Below are 27766 nucleotides of genomic sequence, written 5' to 3' on the forward strand. Positions count from 1 at the left end.
AAGACCAAACAAGATGCAATTTTTGTGCTGTCCACTGACCATCATTCACTTTACCTTTAATGTGATGTGACATGCCATTGCAAAGTCATTGCAGGCATTTGTGTGTTACTGTGTCTTTAAAAGCTAAAGCTTAATGACAGACACAAGCAGTGATGTAACTGATATGAAAGTTACCACATAATCAGTGTAAAAGGTTCAATTGAGCTATAGGCGGTTTCAACGGCAACAACATAAACAAACGTTACTGCGTATGCGCGCTTTAGTGGCCCAAACTTAACTTCCAGTAGAATCAATAACAACAGAGTTCATCTGTAGAAACCATAGACAGTAAAAGTAACAAAATCCAGATGGGTCACCAAAAACGCTTTTTAAAGCCCTGAAAGTAAGTTATAGTTCATATATCTCTAACAAATCAACTAGTCTAATGTAAAAGATTCAGTACATATATATATATATATATATATATATATATATATATATGGCAGTGTAGGTAAGGTCTTTTCACCATTTACAGGTGAAACTAGAAAAATTCATGAAAAAAGTTCATGTACTTCAGTAATTCAAATTAAAAGGTGAAATTAATATATTTAGTATATATAACTATATACATATGCATGATTATACTTATCAGAGGGCCGACATTTCTGTATTTAAAATCCTTTTTTTTATTGATTTCATGTAATATTCTAATTTTCTGAGATTTTGAATTTGGGGTTTCATAAGCTGTAAGCCATAATCATCCAAATTATAACTTTTGCACGATATTCAAATTTTTTTAGTTTCACCTGTATTTTAGGAAGTTGTGCCAGGCTGTGCTCTCTTTTCTGTCATGTGTGACAGCAGTGGGACAGACAGCCTCTGAGTCAGGTAGTCAGGATTTCACCAGCAGTCAGGGAGAGCATGATGCTCAGGGAGAGGAACTCTACGTGTTCAGCAGCTTAGCTCAGCCCCACAGTAAGCATGGTAGTGGTTTTGTCTCCAAATATATGCAAAGGCTACGTAGCTTTTACTTTAAACACATGCTGCCAAAAGTTGTGGATGCATTTGTAGAGGGAAGACTGCAGTTGAGTGACAGCTACATGAACATTGTCTCAAAAGCAACTTAATAGTGCTGATCTGAAATCACTTTTACAAGAAAAATAGTTATTTTTCTTAAAGCATAGGTTGTTCCTGCCTTTTTGAGCAGCAAGCTTTTTCACTTTTTACATCAAATACATAAATACATTAAAAACGGAAATCATAGTCACTTTATTCATCAGTCAATAAATCAGTTACTCAATAGTTGTTGGTGTTCATTACTGAATATATCATTTCATTTTATAATTACAATCCATGTGAAACATTGTGATACAAGTGCAACACTACAAATATCAATGCATGTGTTTGGTATTTTAATATATTTAATAATAAAAAAGTAATTCATTTCTCTACCTCATTTCGTTCCAAACCTGTAAGACCTTTGATCATCTTCAGAACACATTTTTGATGAAATCCGAGAGCTTGAGGTCTTGATGAGTTAAGCCTAGGCGAAGCTTCATCAGGACCACAAGAAACTGCTCGGGAAGGGTAAGTATGGTTGATGATGCGTTACATGTTGTTGTCAGGTAAGTGAGGAGGGTGAAGAACACAGAAGCAGATGGTAGACCAGTGTAAAAATGAGTGTGCTTGTCATCATTTAAAATAAAATCGGACGGACTGCCAAACATATGATCTTGTAGTCGTTTTTCTTGAGATTCCAGTTTCTTCTCCAGTGAAGCCATTTTTCTTTTTAATTCAACATTTTCATTTTGTAGCTGGTCAATGTCTGCCATTGACAGATCTGTACCCACAGCAGTGCATCCTTCTTCAGGGTCAGCATGGGTGACCTCTAAGGAAGGTGAATCCATAGACTCAACCACATATGGTCTCCTCGGTCTCCTCTGGTATCGCTCCAACTTCTGTGAACCATCAATGGTGTTTTTATGAGCGAAAATTGATGGAACATATTCTGGATGCCATGGGTCCACTGATGGCGCACCTAAAATAAAGACAGAAACAGTTTGTGTTGACAGTATTGCACCTTGCTAAGCATCATACATACATGCTTGGCATAATCCATAACTTTTCTGGTTTCATGTGCATTTCTATGATATTGATTACAACTTATTGATTTAAAAAATATTAGTAGCCTACTAGTACAATGAAATTAGGTCAAAGTCAAATTTATTTCACAATGCACATCGTTTTAAAGCTGCTTAACAGATAAAATATATCAGTGAAAATGTAGTAAAAGTCCATATTTAGTACTTCATTTAAAGCTTCATTAGAAGAGCTTTATTCAGCATTATTGTATTTATGTCCCCAGGGAACAAGCCAAAGGCGACTGTTAGTTAAATAATGTAGGTTATTTGTAAAGCATTGATGGAAAAACATTGTGGCTCTTATGTTTGATAGATATCAGGTATCATAACGCTAGTTTAAATCATAACTAAAGCGTATCAACTACAACATTGGGCTAACGTTACTGTGTAAAATTAATGTATACAATGTTAGCTACGTGTGTAGTAATCAATTAGTTAATACATAACTATTGCAGGCTTGTTACTGGTCAGCTAGCTATTATCTGTTGCTTATCATGAGTTTGTTACCTGTAACGAAGTGAGTGCTACAGATTCTTGAATTCTTGCCTGGCTGCCAAGCCTCTCTTCGCACAGTGGTGAACCATGCTCGCCGTCTCCCTTCGTTTTTGGGAAACCGAAACATTTTTATTTTCGATAAGGTATTTGTTCCAGAGGTCAGGTTGCATCCCACAGCACAATAACCTGAGCCCAACTTCAGTCTACTCATCACCTTAATTTTAACTGCGTTTGTAGTCGGCGCCATACTTTGTTACCGATAAACAAACACAGACCGGAAGTTAACTTCGGGCAGCGCGTAACCCTGGCAATGCGCGTGCGTCCAGATAAAACCGTCTATTGGAGTATTGTGTTACGAATGGAGGCAGACGAGGAGAGCGGATCTAAATGCAAACTTACTTTTATTAACTTAGACAATCAACAAACACAAAGGAAAACCCTCAATGGGGAAATAAACACAAGACTGAGGAAAACGGGCAGGGAACACACACCAGGCACATTCAACGATAGACAGCGACTGAACAAACAGACAGGGTTTAAATACACGGACATAGGAAGACAGGAACCAATGAACAAACAGAACTCAAACAAGATAACAAGGGGATAAACAGAAACCAGTGGCAAATTAACAAGGGCAGGTGAAAACAATGAATGAGAACACGAACACTAACAGGGAGACTGTGGAGCTAAACAAGGGACAAAAGTGAAAACTACGGAATACAAAAGTGACAAAAATGACAACCAAGGGGTAACAGTGAGAACAAAACGAGGTATGCCTAACAGAGCCCCGCCTCAAGGATCGGATTCCAGACGATCCGAAAAAAGAAACAAATAAAAAAAACACCAGGAGCAGACGGGCAGACCAGGCGGGGCACGAGAGCAGGTAGGAAGTCCAAGGGGGCACAGAGGGCAGGCAGGAAGTTCAGGGGGGCCCAATGGGCAGGCAGGAAGTCCAAGGGGGCACAGAGGGCAGGCAGGAAGTTCAGGGGGGCCCAATGGGCAGGCAGGAAGTCCAAGGGGGCATAGAGGGCAGGCAGGAGGTCCAAGGGGGCACAGAGGGCAGGCAGGAAGTCCAGGGGGCCACAAAGGGCAGGCAGGAAGTCCAGGGGGGCACAAAGAGCAGGCAGGAAGTCCAAGGGGGCACAGAGGGCAGGCAGGGAGTCCAGGGGGGCACACAGGGCAGGCAGGAAGTCCTGGGGGGCACAAAGGGCAAGGACAGGTTTAGGAGGCCTGGGGGGAGGCCACAGGACAGGGTCAGGAGGCCTGGGAGCTGGCCACAGGACGGGAACAGGGTCAGGAGGCCTGGGAGGAGGCCACAGGACAGGGACTGGGTCAGGAGGCCTGGGAGGAGGCCACAGGACGGGAACAGAGTCAGGGGGCCTGGGAGGAGGCCACAGGACGGGAACAGGGTCAGGAGGCCTGGGAGGAGGCCACAGAACAGGGACCGGGTCAGGAGGCCTGGGAGGAGGCCACAGGACAGGGTCAGGGGCCCTGGGAGGAGGCCACCGGACAGGAGCAGGTTCAGGAGGCGGAGCCGAGGGAGGTAGCGCCGTAGGAGGCTCTAGAGGTGGAGACCTGGAAGGCTCTGGCGGTGGATCCGACGGAGGTGGCGCCATAGGAGGCTCTAGAGGCGGAGGCCTGGGCGGGGGCCTCTGGAGGCGGAGCCGAGGGAGGTGCGGGGGCCTCTGGAGGCGGAGCCGTAGGAGGCTCAGGAAGCGGAGCCCAGGAAGGCTCGAGAGACTTGAGGGGCGGAGCCCTAGGAGGCTCGAGAGACTTGAGGAGCGGAGCCCTAGAGGGCTCGGGAGGTGGAGCCGTCGGAGGCTCGGGAGGCGGAGCCGTAGGAGACTCTGGAGGCTCTGGGAGCAGAGCCAAAGGAGGCTCGGGAGGCGGGGCCGAAGGAGGCTCGGGAGGCGGAGCCATAGGAGGCTCGGGAGGCAGGGCCGAAGGAGGCTCGGGAGGTAGAGCCGTAGGAGGCTCAGGAGGCGGAGCCGTAGGATGCTCGAGAGGTGGAGCCCTAGAAAGCTCTGGAGTCTCTGGGAACAGAGCCGTAGGAGGCTCAGGTGGCGGAGCCGTAGGAGGCTCGAGAAGTGGAGCCCTAGAAGGCTCAGGAGTCTCTGGGAGCAGAGCCGTAGGAGGCTCGGGCGGTGGAGCCGTAGGAGGCTCTGGAGGTGGAGCCGTAGGAGGCTCGGGAGGCGGAGCCGTGGAAGGCTCGGGAGGCTTGAGGGGTGGAGCTCTGGGAAGCTCGGAGGGTGGAGCTCTGGAAAGCTCGGGAAGCGGAGCCTGGAAAGCTGGGAAGGCGGAGCTCTGGAAAGCTCAGGAAGCTCGGAAGGCGGAGCTCTGGGAAGCTCAGGAAGCTCGGAAGGCGGAGCTCTGGGAAGCTTGAAGGGCGGAGCTCTGGGAAGCTCGGAAGGCGGAGCTTTGGAAAGCTCGAAAGGCAGAGCTCTGGAAAGCTCGGGAGGCGGAGCGCTGGAAAGCTCGGGAAGCTCGGAAGGCAGAGCTCTGGGAAGCTCGAAGGGCGGAGCTCTGGGAAGCTCGGGAAGCTCGGAAGGCAGTGCTCTGGAAAGCTCGGGAGGCACTGGCTCTTGGACGGTCATGGCTACTGGCACTGGCTCTTGGACGGTCATGGCTACTGGCACTGGGACGGACAAGACCACAGGCGCTGCTCAGGGACGGTCGAGGCTACAGGCGCTGGCTCACTGACATCGGAGGCTACAGGCGCTGGTTCACTGACATCGGGGGATACAGGCGCTGGCTCACTGACATCGGGGGCTACAGGCGCTGGCCCGCTGACATCGGAGGCTACAGGCGCTGGCCCGCTGACATCGGAGGCTACAGGCGCTGGCTCGCTGACATCGGAGGCTACAGGCGCTGGCTTGCTGGCATCGGAGGCTACAGGCACTGGCTCGGGGACGGTCGAGGGCTCAGGCTCGCTCACTGTGACTGACGAGGACTCAGGCTCGCTCACAATGACATGCGTGGGCTCTGGCTCGCTCACCGTGACATGCGTGGGCTCTGGCTCGCTCACCGTGACAGGCGTGGGCTCTGGCTCTTTGACCGTGGCAGGCGGAGACTGGGGAGCAGAAGTCTTTCCTCTTCTCCTCCTCCTCCTCCGGGCGGACGAAGCTGGCAACGCTGGCTCTGGGACTGACGAGGCTGGCAAGGCTGGCTCGTTGGCCGTGGCAGGCACGGAAAGCCCAGAAGCGGAAACCGGGATCGAGAGAGGTGGTTCCCCGGCAGCGAGTTCTTTCAAGACTAGACTCACATACTCCTTCCACGTGAGGTCTCCGGGGTCCGGCAATTCCCTCTGCCGGTGTCTTGGTAGCCCGAGCCGGTAGATGGTCTTTAGGGATGTGTCGTCAAAGCCGGTGTGGATGGCAACAGTGGAAAAAAAGTGGGAGTACTCGCGGTAGGTCAGATCCGCCTGGGCCAGTTCCATAAAGAAAGCTGCTAGATCCATATTTGGCGGTCTATCGTTCTGTTACAAAAGGAGGCAGATGAGGAGAGCGGATCTAAATGCAAACTTACTTTTATTAACTTAGACAATCAACAAACACAAAGGAAAACCCTCAATGGGGAAATAAACACAAGACTGAGGAAAACGGGCAGGGAACACACACACACACACACACACACACACACACACACACACACACACACACACACACACACATGTTGTGTTTCCATGTTTTATGGGGACTTTCCATAGACATAATGGTTTTTATACTGTACAAACTTTATATTCTATCCCCTAAACCTAACCCTACCCCTAAACCTAACCCTCACAGAAAACTTTTTTTCATTTTTACATTTTCAAAAAACATAATTTAGTATGATTTATAAGCTGTTTTCCTTATGGGGACCGACAAAATGTCCCACAAGGTCAAAAATTTCGGGTTTTACTATCCTTATGGGGACATTTGGTCCCCACAAAGTGATACACACACACACACACACACACACACACACACACACACACACACACACACACACACACACACACACACACACACACACACACACACACACACACACACACACACACACACACCAGGCTAACAACATTCAACGATAGACAGCGACTGAACAAACAGACAGGGTTTAAATACACGGACATAGGAAGACAGGAACCAATGAACAAACAGAACTCAAACAAGATAACAAGGGGATAAACAGAAACCAGTGGCAAATTAACGAGGGCAGGTGAAAACAATGAATGAGAACACGAACACTAACAGGGAGACTGTGGAGCTAAACAAGGGACAAAAGTGAAAACTACGGAATACAAAAGTGACAAAAATGACAACCAAGTGGTAACAGTGAGAACAAAACGAGGTATGCCTAACATACTGTAACACAGTAATAGGCTTGTTAATTATTTAGTTTCATATAATTATTGCTCAGTATACCACAGTTGAATTATGATTGGTTGACAGTTTAGAGTTGCATATGATTTCCATAATGTTCTTTCCAGACACTTTCAAACTAGTAACAATGTCTTGGGCTGTTTTTAACAACATATTCAACCTGTTATGTAAGGAAGTAATTCTACTCTTGTTTTAGAAACTAAACTGAAAATGCTAATGATTTAAACAGATGTACATGTGTCGAGTGTGGTATACATAGTTATTGACACTTTTTAAACCTGCTGTTAAGATGCATCTCTGGTGATCCGATCACATGTGTTCAAGTGAGACATATCGCTGTTTACACCTAGTCATTTAAAAACGTCTCCTATGACAACATATGTTCGGATTTGGAGGGGAGTGACTCTGTTTCATAACAACAAAAAGTACATCAATCACTACGTTAGTGTGTTACTGCATGACATTAAAAAGCACAGCAAAGTCAGACAAGACAAAGAAAGCGTGAAAAAAGGCACCATTTCTTCCAGATGCAGGTGAAATTTTATATAAGCACAAAAGCAACATTTTGAGCAGAATTGTCCATTATTTTAGTGTCTTGCCTGTATTAACCTGAGCTGTAGATGTTCATGCTTCAAAGTTTCCTGCATGTTAATATCAGACACACTGAAGAAGATCTGTGAAGTTCTCACGATTGTGTATATACGCTTTTTGAATTTTTCCGATCAGACGGTTATTTACTTATAAACCGCTCATAACCAGCAAAGTTTAAACTCTTGTTTTAGCACAGCAATTGATTGACAGGCGAAGGGCGGCACATTGTTGCCAGCATGCATACAGGGTGGATTAATGTTTACACTTCAAACGTGATGTGTTAACATGCGTTATTTTGACCACATTCGTATGTTTATGTTTGTGATCTGAACACAAAACATATTAGATCCTGTTTAGTGCAGACCACATGTAATCAGATCACCAAAAACACATCTTAATACCAGATGGAAATGGGGTCATTGACTACAGACTGTTAAATTATTGAAAATGAAGGTGAAGTGTAACAGCCACTCCATGCTAGTTGTGCATTACATTTCAATAATCCAATGGTCCTTCTTCAAATATTCCTTACTTGACTATTTCTCTAAGACTGACAGAATTATTTAAATACATTTTTGTGTCTTGCTCATGTTATATGAATATACTAGGCATTCTAAAATATTATTGATGTTAGACTAACTTACCATTACCTTGTATCATATGTAAATTTGACTTCATTTATAACTTTAAGGATCCATTAAATATAAAGGCAGTTTGAAGACTCTTGTTCTTTCTTAAGCGCTATGCTTTTAAGAACACAAAGTTAATGGGCATGGCGATGAAGTTTTGGTATTTTAGTGCAAGCATTTGCTACTAGTCACAAGTGGGTTTTATGAAATGTTCCTTGCAATGTGTTAATGGGCCGGGTCAAGTGCAATTTAATTCATAGGTCCTTCTCCGGTTATTGCACAGTCTGCATCCTATAATGTAGTCCATTCCTTCAAGCACCAGCCATAAACATAAATACAGCACATTCACAAGAAGCTGGTAGTGTAAATGGAAGATTTACCTCTTTGGTGAATTAAATGCCTCCTGTTGAATGTCAAGCATACTATTTCTATGACGGTGATACTCTTCTTCAATATGCATGGGAAATCTGATTCTTTTCAGGATTTGGGTGTAGGCTCCATTAAATTATGGAGATTGTAAGTATTATTAATCATATTGATCAAGTGACACACAAATCATGGCTAGTATTAACAGTGATTGTATCGGCCTTGGTTAGATTTGGTTAGGCAATCCAGTTCTACCGCTCGATTTTGCTTAAACTTTTTTATTAATTTATTGAAACACGAAAAACCTAAACTGTAAATAGATCTTAATTAAAATTGCATTTCAAACTAAATGAAAATATAATTCAAATAAAAACTTATCATAAAAAATACCTCCCTACATCCAGAAATGTTGACCTCTCCAACTTCTTTCACCGGCCTCTTTTGCAGTGACTTAAAAATCAGTCTACAACAACAACAGGAAAAATACCAATACAAATTAGATCATAAATACAATTGTAAATATTAACATAACAATAATAACTGATAAATAAACCATGACCTATATCTATAGTTTATAGTTTAACAGATAGTTTATAGAAGCTTTATTGCCACCTGCCGGTGGAGTCTCCAAACTGCAAATGTAGGAACTGAATTTAGACTTTGCACTGAGTTAAGGCGTGCTTATCCATCTTGGCACAAAGACCTATTTCTCAGGAAAACAGCTTTGCACCACTTCATTAACATACAATACACTGCACATTAACATACCATACAATAGAATACACTACAACCACAGTTTGTGTGCATACTCCCACAGCCCACTTGCACATTGTCCTGGTATGAAAATTGTGTTTAGAAGGGCATCCACAAAAATTGCCCACTGTCTTAGCGCTGCAACTAGCACACTCACAAAAATACAGGCCATAATAATCTGTTTATCTGTTGCATTTATTATAATAAATGCGAAAATCACAAATCCGATCAAAAGTAATGGTATGCTCCGCAGCAAGCAAGTATCATTAATGCATGCAGCACAAACACTGGATGACAAGTTACCGAATAAAGTGTAATACTTAGGGGCTTGTTAATACTTAGGGACTCTTGTATTTAAGTAATAGTAATAGTGATGCTTTCTGCAGTAAACTGCACTAATACAATATTCTGTTTTTCAGACTCTTGGAAATTCTCATCTCTCTTGTGTTTTTACTCTAAAGATACAGGCCACCTCTCTGTTTCTCTGCTCTCATGGGAGTTTTTAAAAAGGCTGAAGGTAAAATGGGTAGGTAGAGCGCGTGGAACAGAAATAAATGCAGGCAGCATGTATGAGCCACATGCAAAATATTTATGGGAATATATGTGTTTTAGAAACACAGTGTTATTTGACCAGAACACAAGATCCTCCTGAAATACTTCATCCAGTGTTTGATCTGTGCTGTTATTGGTCCAGATTTGATGTTTTATGGATTTATGCTAAGTGACCATGACTGCAGCTTGTATACTGGAATGTGTTGTTCTGTCTTTCAGCACATTATCACTCATCACACAACGCAGAATGCCTGCTGTATACTAGATGAACAATTATTAAAATAACGAATCGTTTGAAATCAAATTATTTGTCTACAAAAGAGGAAATTAGAAAAAAATGTTTTGTTGTGTTAGACACATTTTACCACTTCTATGTCAAAATGTAATTTCAATCATTTATGGCTTGCATGGGATTTCAGTAGCCTAGTTTCCATCCACTTTTCATGCTATTTTGTTATCTACAAAGATTTTTTTTTGCTAAATTTGCCACCTTCTGCCTGTTTCCATTCAAATGGCCTTTAATCGATAAAAATGGTGTGCGTGATGTCATGCCTAAAAAAACACTTTGTCACATACGTTTTGGTTTATTGCAAAACAAATCTGCCCTTAAGCCGTTTCCATACAGAAATGTGTGTTTATCGCTAACTTGCCATACTCCCAGATGTCCCTCATTTTTTTTCCTCTGAAGTTTTGGTAAAATGGGAAGAGTATTGAGACAATTCATTGACATTAGACAGCTTACTGTCATTTTAATTTCACAAAAAAATGCAATCAGGAGAGGAGGAACTGCAATCAAAAGGGAGCAGATGCCCTGTAGGACTGTAATATTGGTCCTGAATTTGCTCCTATCACATTCTAAGACTATTTCAGTCTTAGTATAAGGAACATCCATCGATGTGTATATGCTGTGTGCACAGCTTTAATGTGGTGTAATGTCCGAGTTTACATATATGATACATTCCTGATAATCAATAGGCTATTTAGAACAATCATCTAATCTAAAGCATCACCATCACAACAGCATTATGTCCCACATATTTCTCCAGTAACTTTTAACGACCAACTAATCTTGATTGTCGTCTAAAATTAATTTTAGCATCATAATGCAATTGACATTTTCTGAAGAAGCTCAGCAAATGTGATCCGAGGTAAAAAGGGTTCGATTTAAAAATATTTAAATGTTTTAAAATGTTCAAAAGCTAATTTTCTGAAAGTGAACTCCACATTGGACTAATAGTTCTGATAGTTTAAGTCTTGAAAAAAGTGCAGAATATTCTGAGAATGTCATTCAGTCGTCTTTTTCATCTACAGAACAGGGTACGGGTAATTTAAGATTCTGTAAAGAAAATTCAAATATAGGTCTAAAAATAGATATTTTTTTATTTGGTAATGTTTTTTGCTTTTGGTAATTTATTTAATTTTATACAGGGAATTTTGCCAGCATTTTTCCAAAAAAGCACACTGATGCTTTTCTCCTATTGTGGATTTATTTTTAATTTAAAACATCTTAATGCACAGAAATGATATGTTTTTTGTGTTGTGGGCTAATTCCGTGACTGCCGTCTATTATTTTGAATGTTGTGGAAAAGCAACTTTAATAAATAAACTTATGGCTATCATGATTAAATTAATCACAATCACTGGCCATTCATTTGTTCTCTGTGCACTTGTTGACGTGCTTGATATGAGATATTTGTGTTGGCACTCCAGGAAGTGTCATGTTTGCGGCATCGGATCTGTGCAGGTATGCCATTAAAATCAATCTTTAATCACATACAATAAATTGGCTTTCAATGATGTATACCTTGTCATCATGAATATCAGGCTGTTGTAAATTATGTCGTGTGACACTACATTTTTGCGTTAATGCTTATTTTCTCCACAAAAAGTGTTTCCAAACCAGTTTTTCGCAACATTTGAAGCATCTACATAGAGTTTATGCTCTAGAGTTTCCATCAGCTTTATTTTGGTGAGCTAAATCTTTTTTGCAAAAAATCCTTGGATGGAAACGTAGTTAGTGTGACTTTCTTGTTATAGTCATTTTATTAACCGTCTGTCCTCTCTCTCTTTCTCCCTCCCTCCCTTTCTCTCTCTCTCTTTTCTCCCTCCCTTTCTCACTCTCTCTCTTGTTTGTCTAGAGCGGGGTATCTGCCTCAAAATATCCCCATGCAGATCATCTCATACTTATCTCAGGAGAGTGAGTTTCTGCCATGGCACGCTGCTAGTCGAACTCTTTACCAGCTGGATAAACTCCTAGACCGAACAGAAGACCACAATCTGTTTAGTGTGAGTGTGATCTCACACCAGTTGCATTTTTCTTTTAAGAACAAGTCTGATTTCTCATCAGTTCAATTTCTGTTTAGTGTGAGCCTGATCTCACATCAGTTCAGTGTCTTTTTAGTGTCCAAATAAATAAATGCATTAAGACTCAAATGAAAATAGAACAATTAATTTTCAACATAACATTGTATTAATTTTATCACATGAATTACTTTTATATAGATTCTTACAACAATTAAAAGAAAACTTTGGGGTTAGTTTTTGCCAAATAAAGTGGTGCAAAAACAGAGCATAGCAGATATTACTTAAATATAATACAATTATTATTGATTTATTAATATTATAAGTGGTATTTCTGACAGTAAAGATTACATAACTATGCAGTAATCATACATTTCTGTCATATTTTATTCCATTTAAAAGGAGCATTTATTTTGGAGGAAAACCAAGTGAAGCCCCTTCGGTTTGGATGTTTTTGACAATTTCATACCTGCAGAAATGCAGGTCTTAGCCCAATGTCATTATTAAACCACAAAAGACTGCAAATTAATTAAATTAATATGTAGTATGTTCTGCACACTTTAAGGTGGATGCACACTCTGCTCTCTGTCACCTACTACACACACACATAGTGCACAGAATGGTCCTCATGCTGTATTTTAAGTGAATGAGCAGCCAGCTTTACGAATTCACTCTGAAATGAGCAGCACATGCAGACTGTATATTTATTTCATTAAATTGCAACTTTCATATGTCAGACAATATATTGTATTGATATCAGAGATTTTTTACAAGTACAAGTACATATGCAGTACACAGACTCAATTCCGATACCGGTTTTGGAAATTCAGTTACACATCAATTACACATTAGGCCTATATTCTGTTTTCTTTTTCAGCAGTCTCCTCAAACAGCATCTTGAGGTCACTGAACCCAATCTAAATTGGTTCAGCTCTATCTGGTTTTGTCAATCTAAAACTTACTCTGAAACTCTACTTGTTCTGCTAGCTTCATAGAGCAGGCCTATGACCAGCCGTACCACACACTAGGATATGAAATACAGTGTCAATTCTGTTTATTCATGTTGTTGTAAATGTGCATGTTTTAAGAATTTCATTTGCAGCCTAGTGGGTCTAATTATAATACTTCACTCATGAAATAGAGAAGTCATGTTAAATTAGCCACCACCTGCTGCAATATTTCCCTGGACAAAAACATGCACTTTGCACTTTATACTGTATAGCATACAAAACAATAATATTACAGTAAATGCACTTTACACTAAAGTCTTTTGAAATGTGTTTAATCATGGTTAATATGTGTTTCTTCTCCATCATCAGGACTATGTACTAAAACAGGTGTCACCAAAGTATCACAAGATGGGCTGGCCAACCACTTCCTCTGACGGCTCCTTCATGCAGGCTGCTTATCAGATTGAGTGAGTCTATCTTTAATGCCATGTCTATCTTGAATTATATATTACTTTTATAATGTTATATGTGTCCTAACTGAGGACACTGAATTGCAAAGTGTAAGTCAGATATTTTCCACCTCCAGAGATAAAAATGACCCCAGTAGACCTGTGTTTAATTTTTCATTCCTCCTGCTTGAATTCCTCCTGAAATGTTTCATCTTTAGAGAGCTGCAGAGAGAGGTGATCATGTTGGCCTGTAGTTTTGGAAACAAACACTGTCACCGTCAAGCTGTGTCTCTCATTTCAGACTGGATTTCCAGCAACAAGAACAGGTGAGGACATTTATAGATTTACAGACTCTTATTTCTGAGTTTTCAACTCACTGAATCGATGCAATTACTTAGTAACTTTAATCACTAGCTGAATCTGCTGAGATTACTGTGTTAACAACGCACTTATTCACTGAATCTGGGATTTACTGCCCTACTGCAAAACTACAATCCTGCATGAAATACTGATGATGCATCAATATGGCTTTTACTCAGTCTAATGAAATGTTCATGAAAAAGTAAAATACATCCATCACTGTGACAGCATACTGAAAGCCAACAGACTGATGGCCAGAGTGAGTTATATCTTTGATTTGGACAAACACATATTTCTACTGAGAGATGAGTGAATATAAGTGCTTAGTGGTGTGTGTGAAAATGTGTTCATTATTATGTTTTTTTTGTTTGGTTTTGTATTTTTAGCCCTCTGGCCAAAGCAATGTTCACATTCATGACAGTAGTCTACTGTCAAACACACCACACCACCAGCAGGACTAATGACCATAATGCAGAAAAAACACCATAACAGATGGCGAACATGATTGTGGGTGTGTATTTGTGTATTTGAAGCTATTGGTTTTAACCTCAAGGTATTGTGTTTGCCCACCTTTTAAATTACTTACTTGTCTTTGAGCCAAAGAGATGGCCAAATATCTACTTCAAGCACATGCAAGACCACACACACACACACACACACACACACACACACACACACACACACACACACACACACAGAGAGAGAGAAAGAGAGATGTTATATTACACAGTGAAGTAGTTACATATAGGAGCAATGGCTTCATATAATTTGCATTTAGTAACTTCCTAATAACAAGCATGACTGGATCATGTCTGATAGGACAGCAGGGTGCTCATTTTAACTGCTGTTTACCTATATTCTTGCTTTCAACATTCGAAAAGCTGGTTTCATTTGAATTCATAGCGAAAGTGTTTGGCCTCTGCAGTCAAAGATTAAGTCAAATAAAAAATAATAAACAAAACAAAAACAAACAAAAAAACTGCTCTGTGAAGAGTTTTAGTGTGCCAAGTGAGTCCAGTGTGTCCAATGTAAGTTTATTGTGAGCTCCATGTGAGTCCAGTAAAAGGCTTTAAAGGTGTCCGATCAGGAATGAAGTCTTTGAACCGAACTCTGAACCGAATTCCAACTGTGGGTTAGGGTTAGGTTCAAACCTAGACTGCTGTCACAACTGATAGGTTAGTCAAATCCACTGGCACACAGCTAGGGCTCCTAAAAGGTCTACTCTATATATACATATATACACTGTATACACTGATCAGCCACAACATTAAAACCACCTGCCTAATATTGTGTAGGTCCCCCTCGTGCTGCCAAAACAGCTCCAGCCCGCATCTCAGAATAGCATTTTTCTCATCACAATTGTACAGAGCGGTTATTTGAGTTACTGTAGACTTTGTCATTTCAAACCAGTCTGGCCATTCTCTGTTGACCTCTCTCCTAAACAAGGCATTTCCGTCCACAGAACTGACGCTCACTGGATCTTTTTTGTTTTTGGCACCATTCTGAGTAAATTCTAGAGACTGTTTGAGTAAATCCCAGGAGATCAGCAGTTAAAGAAATACTCAAACCAGCCCACCTGGCACCAACAATCATCCATGCGATTATCTAATCAGCCAATCCTATGGCAGTAGTGCATTGCATGAAATTATGCCGATACCGTTCATGAGCTTCAGTTAATGTTCACATCAACCATCAGTATGACCCAGAGCATTTGCGTTTTCACTGCAGATAAACAGCCGCTATGGCAAAGAGCATGCCTTGTTTCTCGTTCATCTTTGATATAAAGCATTTTATGTACTGATTCCATTTATATTTTGTCTTATCCCTCCAAAATGTTTGTTTTTAGCGGCAAGAAATCTGATTCGCTGTCAACAGCAATGGAATGGCTTCCGTGAATGTCATTTATAAACGTTACTAGACAACCAGTAGTGGGAACGCCCACTTGCGACCTAACCGCCAGCCACTGGCGACCTGCAGCGACAAAGTTGCTGGCATTGTGAACGCAGCTTTAGCTTTCAAAGAATATCACAAAACTTTTATTGCAACATTTCGGTCACTGACTGATGAAGGTAAATGACTGACAAAGGTCATGTGACCGAAACATTGCAAGAGATACTGCTGTCTTTCTTTCCCATTATTCATATTGTATTAGGGATGCTTGCCTTACTATTTCTCATATTTTAGGAATTTCAATAACCTGTGTCCATGGTGTTGCTAGCGCCATGCTGTACCAGTTGAGCTACAAACAGTATTGGTTGAGCAAAAGAAACTTGCATCCAGCTTGTCATAATACCTTACATTTTGTGACTTGTTGAGTAGAGGTGTGTTCTTACTTTTCTAAGCGATTGAACTTACAATTTAAGACCACCTATTTTTTTTTGTAAGTCTGGAGTCCATATTATCTTTTAATGGGACTATATTGTGAAGGGAGTGGGTGTTTGACCATTTAGTAAAGGTGCATTATGCATTTTGTGTATTAGCTCAAGCAGTTCAATGTGAGTTTAATTTCAAATTGTACCATGTTTTTATTTTTTGAGTCTGGCTATTGTGCCCTTCATTGTCCTTTCTTCAACAATGACCTTTTGTCCCACTGGGATAATGAAACGTCTGTTCAATTTGATATTCAAAGCTGAGCAGATCATAAAAGAGGAATGTGTTTGACCTTTTATGTGTTTTTTTATGGTTTAGGTGATGATAATGTCAAAGGAATGACGGAGCAGCATTAATGGTCCAGAAACTACAAAAACTTGCTTCAGATCTCAGCCAGAGACACACTAATAAAAGCTCCTTATGTCCTATATTGGTTAAAAAAGATACCACGCACTGAACAAAATCTTTTGAACGGAATCGATCAAAGTTAGACGCCTCTGTTGCGGGAAACTGTGCCAACTAAACTTTTTATTTGTGCAATGATGAGGCTCACACAGTGATTTACTCTAATGACATTGCAAATTGTTTCAAGAACAAAAAGTCTTGAGTGTGTACTCACACAATGTGTACAGGTTGTCATATGGCAGCCTTTTATCGGAAATCTGTCAGCTCCACATAGTCAACTATTAGAGCAAATTAAACCTTTACCTTTAGGATTCAATGTCAGAAGTCACAGATATAAGAAAATCTGATTTCTATTTGGTCTCATCTCCCATCTTAATTCTCTGAACATTCATCTGAAAACACCATTACATTTCATGAGGTATCTAAATATCATGGTCCAGGAATGGAGAACCACAAATATACTGACATAAACTGACGTATTTAAATTCACTTGTCCTTCCTGCATTGGTCCTAAACAAGACATTAGGTGTGTTTGACTTCATGCAGTTCTGTGTAGAAAGATTGGTGCCGGACTTGAAGCAGTGTACATCGGTTAGAAATTTTGTCTGGCACCAATGCCATGTCACCATGACGTATGCCATTAAAGTACCAAGAGGACGATTTGGCTCAGCCGGCGCAGTTGCTCCTGAGCGCCTGCACAATCTCTGTTGGCGATGCAGCTTATTCAAATTTGGCCAGCCTCACCGATGGCAACAGGAACGTGTTTCATGGACTGCGTTCGCAATTGCATACTTCACATACTAGTCTTACTACTTCTGCTATATCAATTTGTGGCAGAAATAAGAGTAGTATGGTAGAATGTCATTACTGAATGTCATTACCATGTTTATTCTGACAACTTCAGTTCCGTTACCTCTCATAAATCAGTGTTCGTTTAACAGTACATCATGTATCATGTTATGTTTTCCTTAGTAATATCATGTTTATCTATTTTAAACATACAAAGTCCTTTTATTGGTATAAAGATTTTTTTGTTGTACACACAGCAGGCATTTCATTAAGCAGCACATAACCTTTTCAAATAAATAATGTTTCTCATTATTATATGTAAAATTCAAGCCTCTGTCCATCTGAATTCCACTTAGTTTGCAATAAAGAAAACAAACATCACGTGATCTGCTGTGTGTTCAGCACAGGATGAGAAGCAAAAATGTGTCTGGCTTAATGGCTCTCTTTTCAACTTCTCCCCTGACTGCAGCTGGCAAATCTTGCCAATCTGTAAGTCAAGGCACAGTTTAAGTCAATCATACTGATCATCTTCTTGGATGCAGCAATTTTAATTATACTCTCCATCTGGATTTTATATAATGTTGTTACTGGAGGTTCAGCTATCTGTATTTATACGTTTATCTCCAAGAGGCTCTGATGGCTCTTTCAGAATCAGCAGGTCTTTATCGCACTTTGTGTTGAGCAAATCCAAAGTTCAGTGACTGTAATGCTGATACTCCTCCAGGGGTTTAATATTATTACATCTTCTTGTGGGAATATTACATGCATCGCTAAAATATAACAATATATGGCTTGTTTCTCTCAGTTGCAGTGCTACTGTAGACTGTTATTATTTTGTGAACTATAACTACATTATATCACAGCTGTATGAAGATACACTGTGCTTCTTAGATTCACTTTGTGAGCTGCTGTAGAGGCCAGCAGTGATGATCTGCCTCAAATCTTCATCACTTATAATAGGCATCCAACCTGAAAGATCATTACTATACAAGGATTAATGTGGCAGTAAAACTTTGTCTCAAAATCACAGTCAAGAGGTCCAAAGGGACACTTTTGTTACCATCGTTTTGTGTAAAGTCAGTTATTATGATTAAAATTGCAAATATTATTTTTTGTATATTTGTGCATTTTGATATGTAGAAGGTGATCTAACAATGCAAAATATGTATTATTCTGTTGTTATTATATGTAATATGTTTTTAAAATTATAGATCTTTAGATAAACACATGTGGACTGATAGCTTAGGGGCAGTGTGTTTGACTCTTGTGCAATAGGTCACAGGTTTGAAACTCGCTTTTCTGAACTTTCTTTTTTGTTTGTACGTGTGGAAAAGTAAAATGCAACTAGCATATGAACAATATTCCTATTATTGCTTAAATACATATTTGACCACATATAAATATATGTAATATAACACTAAGAGATGGCCAAATACCTACTACATGCACATGCAAGACCACACACACACACACGTTGGTGCGGCAATCCTTATGAGAAGTTATCCTTAGAAATAACCATTTTTATACTGTATGAACTATAGATTTTATCCCCTAACCCTAAACATAACCCTCACAAAAAAAGTTCAGCATTTTTACATTTTCAAAAAAAGCATTGTTTAGCAGGCACGTAGACAGGGGGGGGTTCGGGTAGTTTGAACGCCCCCCCTCACTGCCAAAGGCCCAGAATTTAAAACAAAACAAACATAAAAAAGAAAACTTGCGCATTAACCCCGTGCACGCCAGTGCCAACCTATGTCAATCCCTCTAAACTCAAAGCGTCCATAGACACCTACGAGAGCCCCCGCGACAACTTTGCCATCAGATTGCTCAAGTCTGGTGCATCTGCACAAATTTTGTGAGGCAAAATTACATAACAGAAAATACTTTGTAAAACAAACCCCAGCCATTAGGCGGAATAAACACAAAGAATGTGTAGATTCATTCACAGAACTGTCTCGAAGGTGTGTTCCTCCACAAAATATACTCCAGCCGATTTAAAGCTGTTCAGTTTCTTAGCTGTTTATCAGTGCAGTAGATGACGTAATCATTCCAATGTCCTGCAAAAATAATCCACAAAAACAAACTCCAGGCAACAGGAGGCATAAGCGCAAAGAATGAACAGATTCATCCACAACTGTCCCGAAGCAGTGTTATTCCACAAAACAAACTCTAGCCGATAGACGGAACCAGCACAAAAAGAAACAAAACAGGCATCCCGGTTCCTCGGATGGTCAAGAGTGTATTATCCACTCAGAGGCCACATAAAAAAATACACTATGACTTACTAAGTCTGTGTATTTTTTACAATCTTTTATAAAGTTGATCTCCTTTGTGTGGGCATGTAGATATTTTGTCTGGCACCAATGCCATGTCACCATGACGTATGCAATTAAAGTACCAAGAGGACGATTTGGCTCAGCCGGCGCAGTTGCTCCTGAGCGCCTGCACAATCTCTGTTGACGATGCAGCTTATTCAAATTTGGCCAGCCTCACCGATGGCAACAGGAACGTGTTTCATGGACTGCGTTCGCAATTGCATACTTCACATACTACTCTTACTATCCCCCTCAGCAGATCTGCGAGCCGGGACACTGTGAGCTCACTCGATTTTAAGATTATGGCCTGTTATGTTTAGCAGACTCGGGAAGAGCTCGTCAAGGAATTTCACCATATCTCCACCTTCTTCATGCTCAGGAATTCCAACAATTCACACATTATTTCATTGACTCCTATTTTCAAGCTCTTCCAGTTTTTCCAAAATGCTTTCCACGTCTATCTTGGTCGCTAGTGGATTAGTGGATAATTCCCTTTCCGATGACTGCAGATAATCGATCCATTTCCCAACGTCTGCCACACTTGTAACCAACTCAGAGAATTTTGTTTCCATCACCGTAAACGATCGACATATTACAGCGAGATCTTCCAAGTCAGCAACAACTTTCGCCAGCATCACAGACATGTTGGACAGTTGATACTGGATTTCTCCCGCCGCACTGTTCAAACAGAGTCCCTGGTCCGCTGGCCCGTAAGAGGTTTAAGCTTGAGCAGGTAAGTGTCTTTTAATGACTCCAGAGCTGAGGATTTTGACTTCTTTGCCATGTTTACCACAAAGAACAAATATGTATCTTGGTGTATCGAATCTCACCGGATTATAATATGAAAATAATTGAAATACTAGCAAAGTGTGCAGAGCTCACTTTTTAAACATTTGCTCCTCACATGGCGTCACATGACTTCCCACAGTAACCATTCTTGGTGATTTTAATATTAATGTTGGTTGCCCTTCCAAACCGTTGGTTAGTGAGTTTGCACAACTCATTGATTCATGTAATCATTCAGCATGTTACTAGCTCTAAACATGATCATGGTCATACTCATGTGAATGTTTACTATATAGTGACTTAAATGTCACTATAAAATGTTTAGCCCTATTATATCTCTCTGAACTCTTTAGCCATCATCATTCCTCCAGGACTCTCAGATCCTCTGTTAAACTTATAGTACATGCCTACATACATACATACACCACTCACACTCTTGAAATTTAAAGGGGATCGTGCCTTTTTTGTAGCTGGCCCCAGACTGTGGAATAATATACCACTGGACATTAGATCCACTCCTACTCTTCACATTTTGAAATCACATCTGGAGCATTATTTATATTCGTTGGCCTTTCAATGAAAAATTGAAATTTGCTGTTAGTAAACTTCTATGATGCATCAACACCGACTTTTAATGAACAATATTTAAAATATATAATATTGATATATACTATATATACAAATAAAAATGATCACCTTACACTTCACAGCAGGAAGTACTGAAGGACAGGTAGAATATGATCAAAGTTATAATGTGATTATTGTTACGGTTGCAGATGAAGGCAGACGTGGAGACAGGATCTAAACGCATTGTAACTTTATTGATACGGAAAAAGTTTAAATAGACAAAACCAAAACAAAGGAAATACCCGCGATGGGGAAATAAACCAAAAACACGGAAAACATAAGGAGTTAACAAGAAGGATAAACATACAAAGACCATGGAAACAGGCGTCCACAAACATCAACAATAGACAAGGGAATGGAGAACAAACAGGGTTTATATACACTGGAGACATGATGATGACAAACTACAATCAGGTGAGCACAATCACACAGGGCTGGCAGTGATGAGGGCCGGGGATCATGGGAAGTGTAGTTTTGGACAGAGACAAGTGAAACCCAGGGCAGACAACAAGGGAATCGTGACAATTATGATGTGTTTAAAATGATTGATTTGATATATAAGATGCAATAGCAATTGCCTGGATGAGTGCCACCATGTCGTTTACATTGCAGCATTGGATTTGGAGTTTGTGAAGCATAGAGAGTCCTAAAACCTAACCTTCATTGTTGTTGATGTAAAAAAAACAAAAAACATAACTGCATCTCTATATTTAATTAGCTAGCTTGGACAGTAATAGCTTTATAGAGAGGTATAAAGCTCAGAAAACGTATTAACCAAACTGGCATTACCTGCTGTGAGGCTCTAAGCATGCAACTGGGGAGAAATTGAGCTGATAGAGCAGCTATTAGTTCCAGCCAGGAATGCTGCTTTAGGCCCAAACAGCGGAAACCGAGGAAGGAGCACGGATCTTGGAAAGGCGAGATTCGGGAACACATGCAGGGCTCTCTCTGTGATTCGCTGTTCAGATATAGTGCAGAGGTTTAACTGCAATCTGAAATAGTGGCCATTTAAATCCAGGTGATAGAGGAGTCGAAGTAGAAGAAGTTGTTTTGGGATGCTGGATGAGCAAATTTATAAGACCAATAAGTCGTGAAACTGTTAAGGCTGTAATCACAATCACACATCTATTTAATCCTTTTTTATTTCTTACCTCCCTGTTGCTTTGTTTTGGAGTTGATACTTGTGAGTGAAAGGGACACTCGAAATCTACTGATTTTGATTTAAAATACAGGTGCATGTGTCAAGCATCACCAATAGACTTTTTCAGCTATAGTTTTTTTTTTTTTTTATAACTATTTTCTGTTAAACATTGGGCTTATGATTGTGTTATGGATGGGGGTAAAATATATCATATTAAACTGCATTCAGTTGTTTGTGGTGTTATTTATTTATTTTTATTTTTTTGGCGTATGTAACTGGTGGTTTTTGTGAGCTATCCTTCAGGGTTTAAAATCTACCAGTAGACAGGCTTGGACCTGTCTGCCGCCCAAATTATTTCTGAAAATATTTAAATTCCAAAGTTTAATCTGGTTTTCGGGCCCGCCACCATTACAGTTTTGTTACAGTATGTCCATGGTGAGTGATGAAAGATTACAATTGTGCAAAAGCGATATTCTTATGTCAAATAACAAGCATGGTGTAATAAGCAGCTTAAGTTGACAGCTTCAGTTTAGCTGTTAAGTGCAGCTTGCATCTGTGCAATGGATAGGCAGCTGAAAGAATGAATGAAGGGGGAACTTAAAAATGAGCACTTTTATTGGAGACTGAACTGTATTGATAGCCTTCATGATCAGCTGAGTAACTGATTGGGAGCGTCAATCACGTGATCTGCCTGAACTGACGCTATGCTTGATATGTATGTACATATATGCTAATCTATGTGTTTCTGTCTCTATGTATTCCCTTCTGCTTTTATGTGAAAGAAAAATGACACATTAATGATGTGTTTTTGGCTCTGTAAATTCAGTTGTAAATGTTATGAATATAACATAGTGTTTGCATTATTTACCTGCATATATCTACCTCAGAATTGAACCAGTTCTTCCTTCATATAAATGTTAATCAATGTTCTGTCCTCCAGGATCCCCCCCAATGTGCGGGACATTGTGTATTGCACAGGCGTGTCTCTGATGGATGAGGACGTGTGGGAGTTTATCTGGATGAAGTTCCACTCCTCCACTGCTGTCTCTGAGAAAAAGGTTCTTCTGGAGGCCTTGACCTGCAGTGACAACATCTTCCTGCTCAACAGGTCAATTCACACTTGTGCACCTCATTGATAAGTCACAAATGCATGAAGCAAATGATAAACAACTCCAAATAACATACTACTGTAAGGTTGATACCTTGTTTACAAGGACACCAGAAAACCGTTTCAGTCAGGACCACTTCCATCAATTGAATACTTGAGACAATTACAGCAATCTGTTGGTGTTGGCGGTATGGTTCTGTTCTGGGTAAACTCTCCGCCCATCCAGGGACAGGGCAGGGAGTGCAGATAATAGGACTACTATGCTCTGCATCACAATTGTATTGGTAGACGTCTTGATCAGCTGAGTGTCAGCTGATTGCGAGCTTGACTCACGTGACTTGACTGAACTGACGCTATGCTTGTTTTATTGCAAGAAAGCTGCTTGAGTCTGCAAAATATAATTCCCGTCTTCGCGGCATTCTCTTATACATGGTCAGTAAGCTTTCTCAAAAGCAACATAATATTCCAACGAAACTTAATAACAAACATGTGTCTGAAGATGACTTCGCTATTTTTTTAATCTGTTGCTTAGCTTTATTTCCAGGTATTAAACCAGTTATTTGTTTCTTTAATTTTCCATTGCGACCTACTGTGGAATTGCGCTGCAATAGAAGGGTTTTCCCTCTTATGTCAATCTCCGGGATTCCCCTAATGTACCTGAATGCATATACTTAAATGTGAGCGACAGTAGTTGATATTTTAACTATTAAAAGGTTTTTGTATCCTGGGGGATACAAACATTTAAGAGGCTAGGGAGATGAGAAATTAGTTAGTTGTTAAAATAAAAATTTTTGAAAAATATTGAAAACACATACTACATATTCTGAGGACCTGCAACTGTATATAAAGTTTGGCATCAACTCACAATGTTTATCTAAAAAGGCAGCATTGTTTTGAGAAGGCAGCTGACCTCAAAGCAAACGCTCCTATCATTTCCATGTTATTTTCATGATTTCTAAAAGCAATTAAATTGAAAAATAAAAGTTATATTTTAGGGATTAGTTTTGTTAAATGTATTATGCGGGTGCGAATGTGTTGAAAATAAATAACAATTTTCAGAGATACCATAGCCTTTTTAGGGTTAATTTGGTGTGTATAATTTGGCATGGTTTAAAGTGTGCGTGTGTGTGTGTGTGTGTGTGTGTGTGTGTGTGTGCCTGTGTGTGTATGTGTGTGTGATTTTCCTGTTTCCCACTGTACTTCCCACTGTGTTGACCTATTGACATGATAAAGGGCTACATCCTATGATGTAATTCCATGCACTGCACTCTTCAAAGACTTATTAGAATGACACTTATGCATTTATATGGCCACAAAATCCATGTTCTCCGAAGAGACCGTTAAACCGATTTCTCTTAATAGCTTATGCAATGTAAGGACAACAACATTTGTGTTTGCATGATGTTTCAGAACACCGCTTTCTGCAAAAAAAACATGGACCAAACTAAACTTTCTTAAGTACAAACCTGCAATTTGGCAGACATTCGTGTGCAGCTCCTGGCTTAAAAAAATTATTCTTCTCAAATCATATTTTTACATCTTTGACTTTCTGGTAACATCCACCAACTTTTGCATCTCTAATGCACTTTTCAATTGATTCTAATGAGATTCAAACCCACTTCGTCCATTTGCACTGCTTGAATCAACACTATGTAACTTTTGGCCCTCTAACAATTGAAGCATAAAACTGCAGGTTACTTGCTGGGAAACATTTTACATCAGTTGTGATTCGGCACTGCTCTTCTGCACAGCTTAATCTCATGGTTTGAGCCATGACAAGCTATTTTCATGTTGGAATTATGTTATTCGCTTAAACATTTACAACTGATATATTACTTACTTTGATGAAGAGAAACTCTGAATTATATTTTAATATTATTATTAAAGTGTTTTATCCACTACACAATACACATGTTTGTATTTTACTACACATATCAATTTAAGAGGTGAAACTTGTGAAATTTCTAAACTGAGTTTAATTGAAGATACTACATTTTTATATTATCATCGACAGCCTCAGTAGACAATGCAAGTGAACCGCAATACTACAAGGACAGTAGGTCTGTGCACTGCAAACAATAGTAATATAAAAAATGCAAAATGAGGATGTAATAATGAAATATTTTACTGAACAGGAAAATAATAGGCAGATATATGCTGTAACACGTGTTTTTTTTTTTTTAGAAGACTACAGAGATGGTTACACACTGTGCTATGAAACTGCTACATTATAAACATCTTGAGATGAGCATACATTTATGGGGAACCACATTGTACCTATTATGTCTTTTAGATCTGTTTAAACAGGCTATCTGCTAAAAGGATAAAATGACAAGTGTCCGTACACTGATTCATTGCTCCAAAATTATTTTTTACACTTACACTTGCTTGGAACATTTAGACAATTGGGTCTTCATCAGTACAAAACTATTAAACAACAAAAACACTTAGAGTAACACAATTTGGGAATCTCAAAACTGCACAATTTTTTAAAATACTCAGAAGTCATGAATGTTAGTAAACATGTAACACCGAAAGAAAAAACGAAACGTATAAGTGCATTGTGGTCAGTACACATTAGTAATGTTCCATTCAGTAAAGCATGACAACCAATAAAAGCTTCAACCACGCTACCAGAAAATATATCCAATCATTATATCAGGGAAACAACTTCAATAACAGTTGAATCCATTAGGAGAGTGATTTCACTCCACTGTTGTTCTGACTGCTGAAACCGCAGCTGAACTGACTGAACAGCAGTCGCTCTCGTGTTTCCTGCTCCTCGCAACACAGCTGGACCTACTTTCTGAGATTAAGGACATGACATAAACACACAAGGATGAATGATGTATGCCTGCCATTTTACACCAAATCCGTCCCGGCAGCTCTAAATAAAAATCTAAACGTAGATTTACTGTAGTGAATCGGAGTAAGACAGTGACAGGGTTTAGAACATGGATTTTTTATGTACTCTCTGAATAATTAACTTTAGTTAATTTTGACCAAAAAGAAAAGCAGCTTTAAGATGAGCTGAAGTGCTAACTGCTAACTGCCATGGCTCCAAAATTAACAAAAGTTCCCTCCTCCTGTCCTCCTCATATGTCAATCACACCAGTAGAGCTCCACTCACTCCTCTTATAGGCCAGTGTAGACTATGGCTGCTGTCCTACCTTTTCTGTGAATTCCCCATGGTGCCCTAAGTCTTCTCAATCTCAGATAGCAATATGAGAAATGTGACACATTACACCCGGTCCAGCCCAGACGAGGAGATACCAGTGTCCACACATATTCTAGAGTTTGATTGCATTTCTCTCAGGACACACTGGGTTTTTACATCTCCCATTTTGTCTCTTTCATTTGTTTGGCTGTTTAATGAATGCACTGAGAGAGACACCTGGTCATGTAAAGAGAGCCACTATGACCCATCTCTGCAGTGAGCATTTAATATACTCAACAGTCTGAGTCCTGTGGGATAGATTCAGTGTAGCTCTTCTGAGAGAAGTGTGCTTTGCCTTGTATAGAGACCAAGATGTAGAACAACAAACTTATTCCCATATTTCAGTGCTCTGCATCCAGGCTTCTTAATTTTATGTTAAGATCCTAGTCGTCATATCACAGTAGCCAGTGAGGAACCTTTTTGTGGTATGTGTTGCTGTAATTGCCTTTCTTGAATGTAAAATCAATTTGTCTTACATGCACTCAGTGATCCATTTCTTTGATGTCATATACAGTATAATACACATAGATAGCTCATCTCATCATCAGAGAATCTGCACCATAAATACAATCTTCAAATAATAGACACCAAACATCTAGACTACAGTCTTTGAAGAAACATCCAGCATTCTCCTCCAAATCAAAATTGTGCAGGACAACCCTGCTTCTGATGGTGGGGAATATGAAGCTGGTTATGTTCCTGGATCTACGTCCTTGTTGATCTAGAATAGTGTGATCTGCTATTTTCAGCAGAGTGTATGGGACTAATGCAAAGAAAAACCAAGAAGTCTTTTTCCCAGCAACCCAAAAATATTCCATGTTATTACCATAATTCAGAACGTTAGCCGATGATAGGGCAACTGAAGCAGCAACAGTGTTATAAAGATGTGGCAGACTTCCTTATTATAAAAATGCAAGCAGTAGCAATCCTCATGTGTTAATGAGACCCTAGCAACTGCTGCTACAATGCATTTCATTAGCATGATGTGGTAACCATAGTGTGGTGTGAACTGTATAGGCATGAGCTAAAGTTAAGAACAGGTCAGCTGTTGACTCCCTTCTAAGATAGTACTCAGTAC

The 27766-nt window shown here is 40.0% G+C and overlaps 1 protein-coding gene across 1 annotated transcript in view; it reads left to right on the forward strand.

The window, feature by feature from the left end:
* The window catches only part of LOC127639264 (thyrotropin-releasing hormone-degrading ectoenzyme-like), a 161420-nt gene that overhangs the window by 123472 nt on the left and 10182 nt on the right, over positions 1 to 27766 (forward strand). The window contains exons 14-17 of the mRNA XM_052121185.1: positions 12009 to 12156; positions 13491 to 13588; positions 13789 to 13896; positions 23304 to 23471. Coding sequence (XP_051977145.1) covers positions 12009 to 12156; positions 13491 to 13588; positions 13789 to 13896; positions 23304 to 23471 — 522 coding nt within the window. The remainder of the gene's footprint in view (positions 1 to 12008; positions 12157 to 13490; positions 13589 to 13788; positions 13897 to 23303; positions 23472 to 27766) is intronic.

The sequence above is a fragment of the Xyrauchen texanus genome, chromosome 47 (genome assembly GCF_025860055.1).
Source record: "Xyrauchen texanus isolate HMW12.3.18 chromosome 47, RBS_HiC_50CHRs, whole genome shotgun sequence".
Taxonomy (NCBI): Eukaryota; Metazoa; Chordata; class Actinopteri; order Cypriniformes; family Catostomidae; genus Xyrauchen; species Xyrauchen texanus.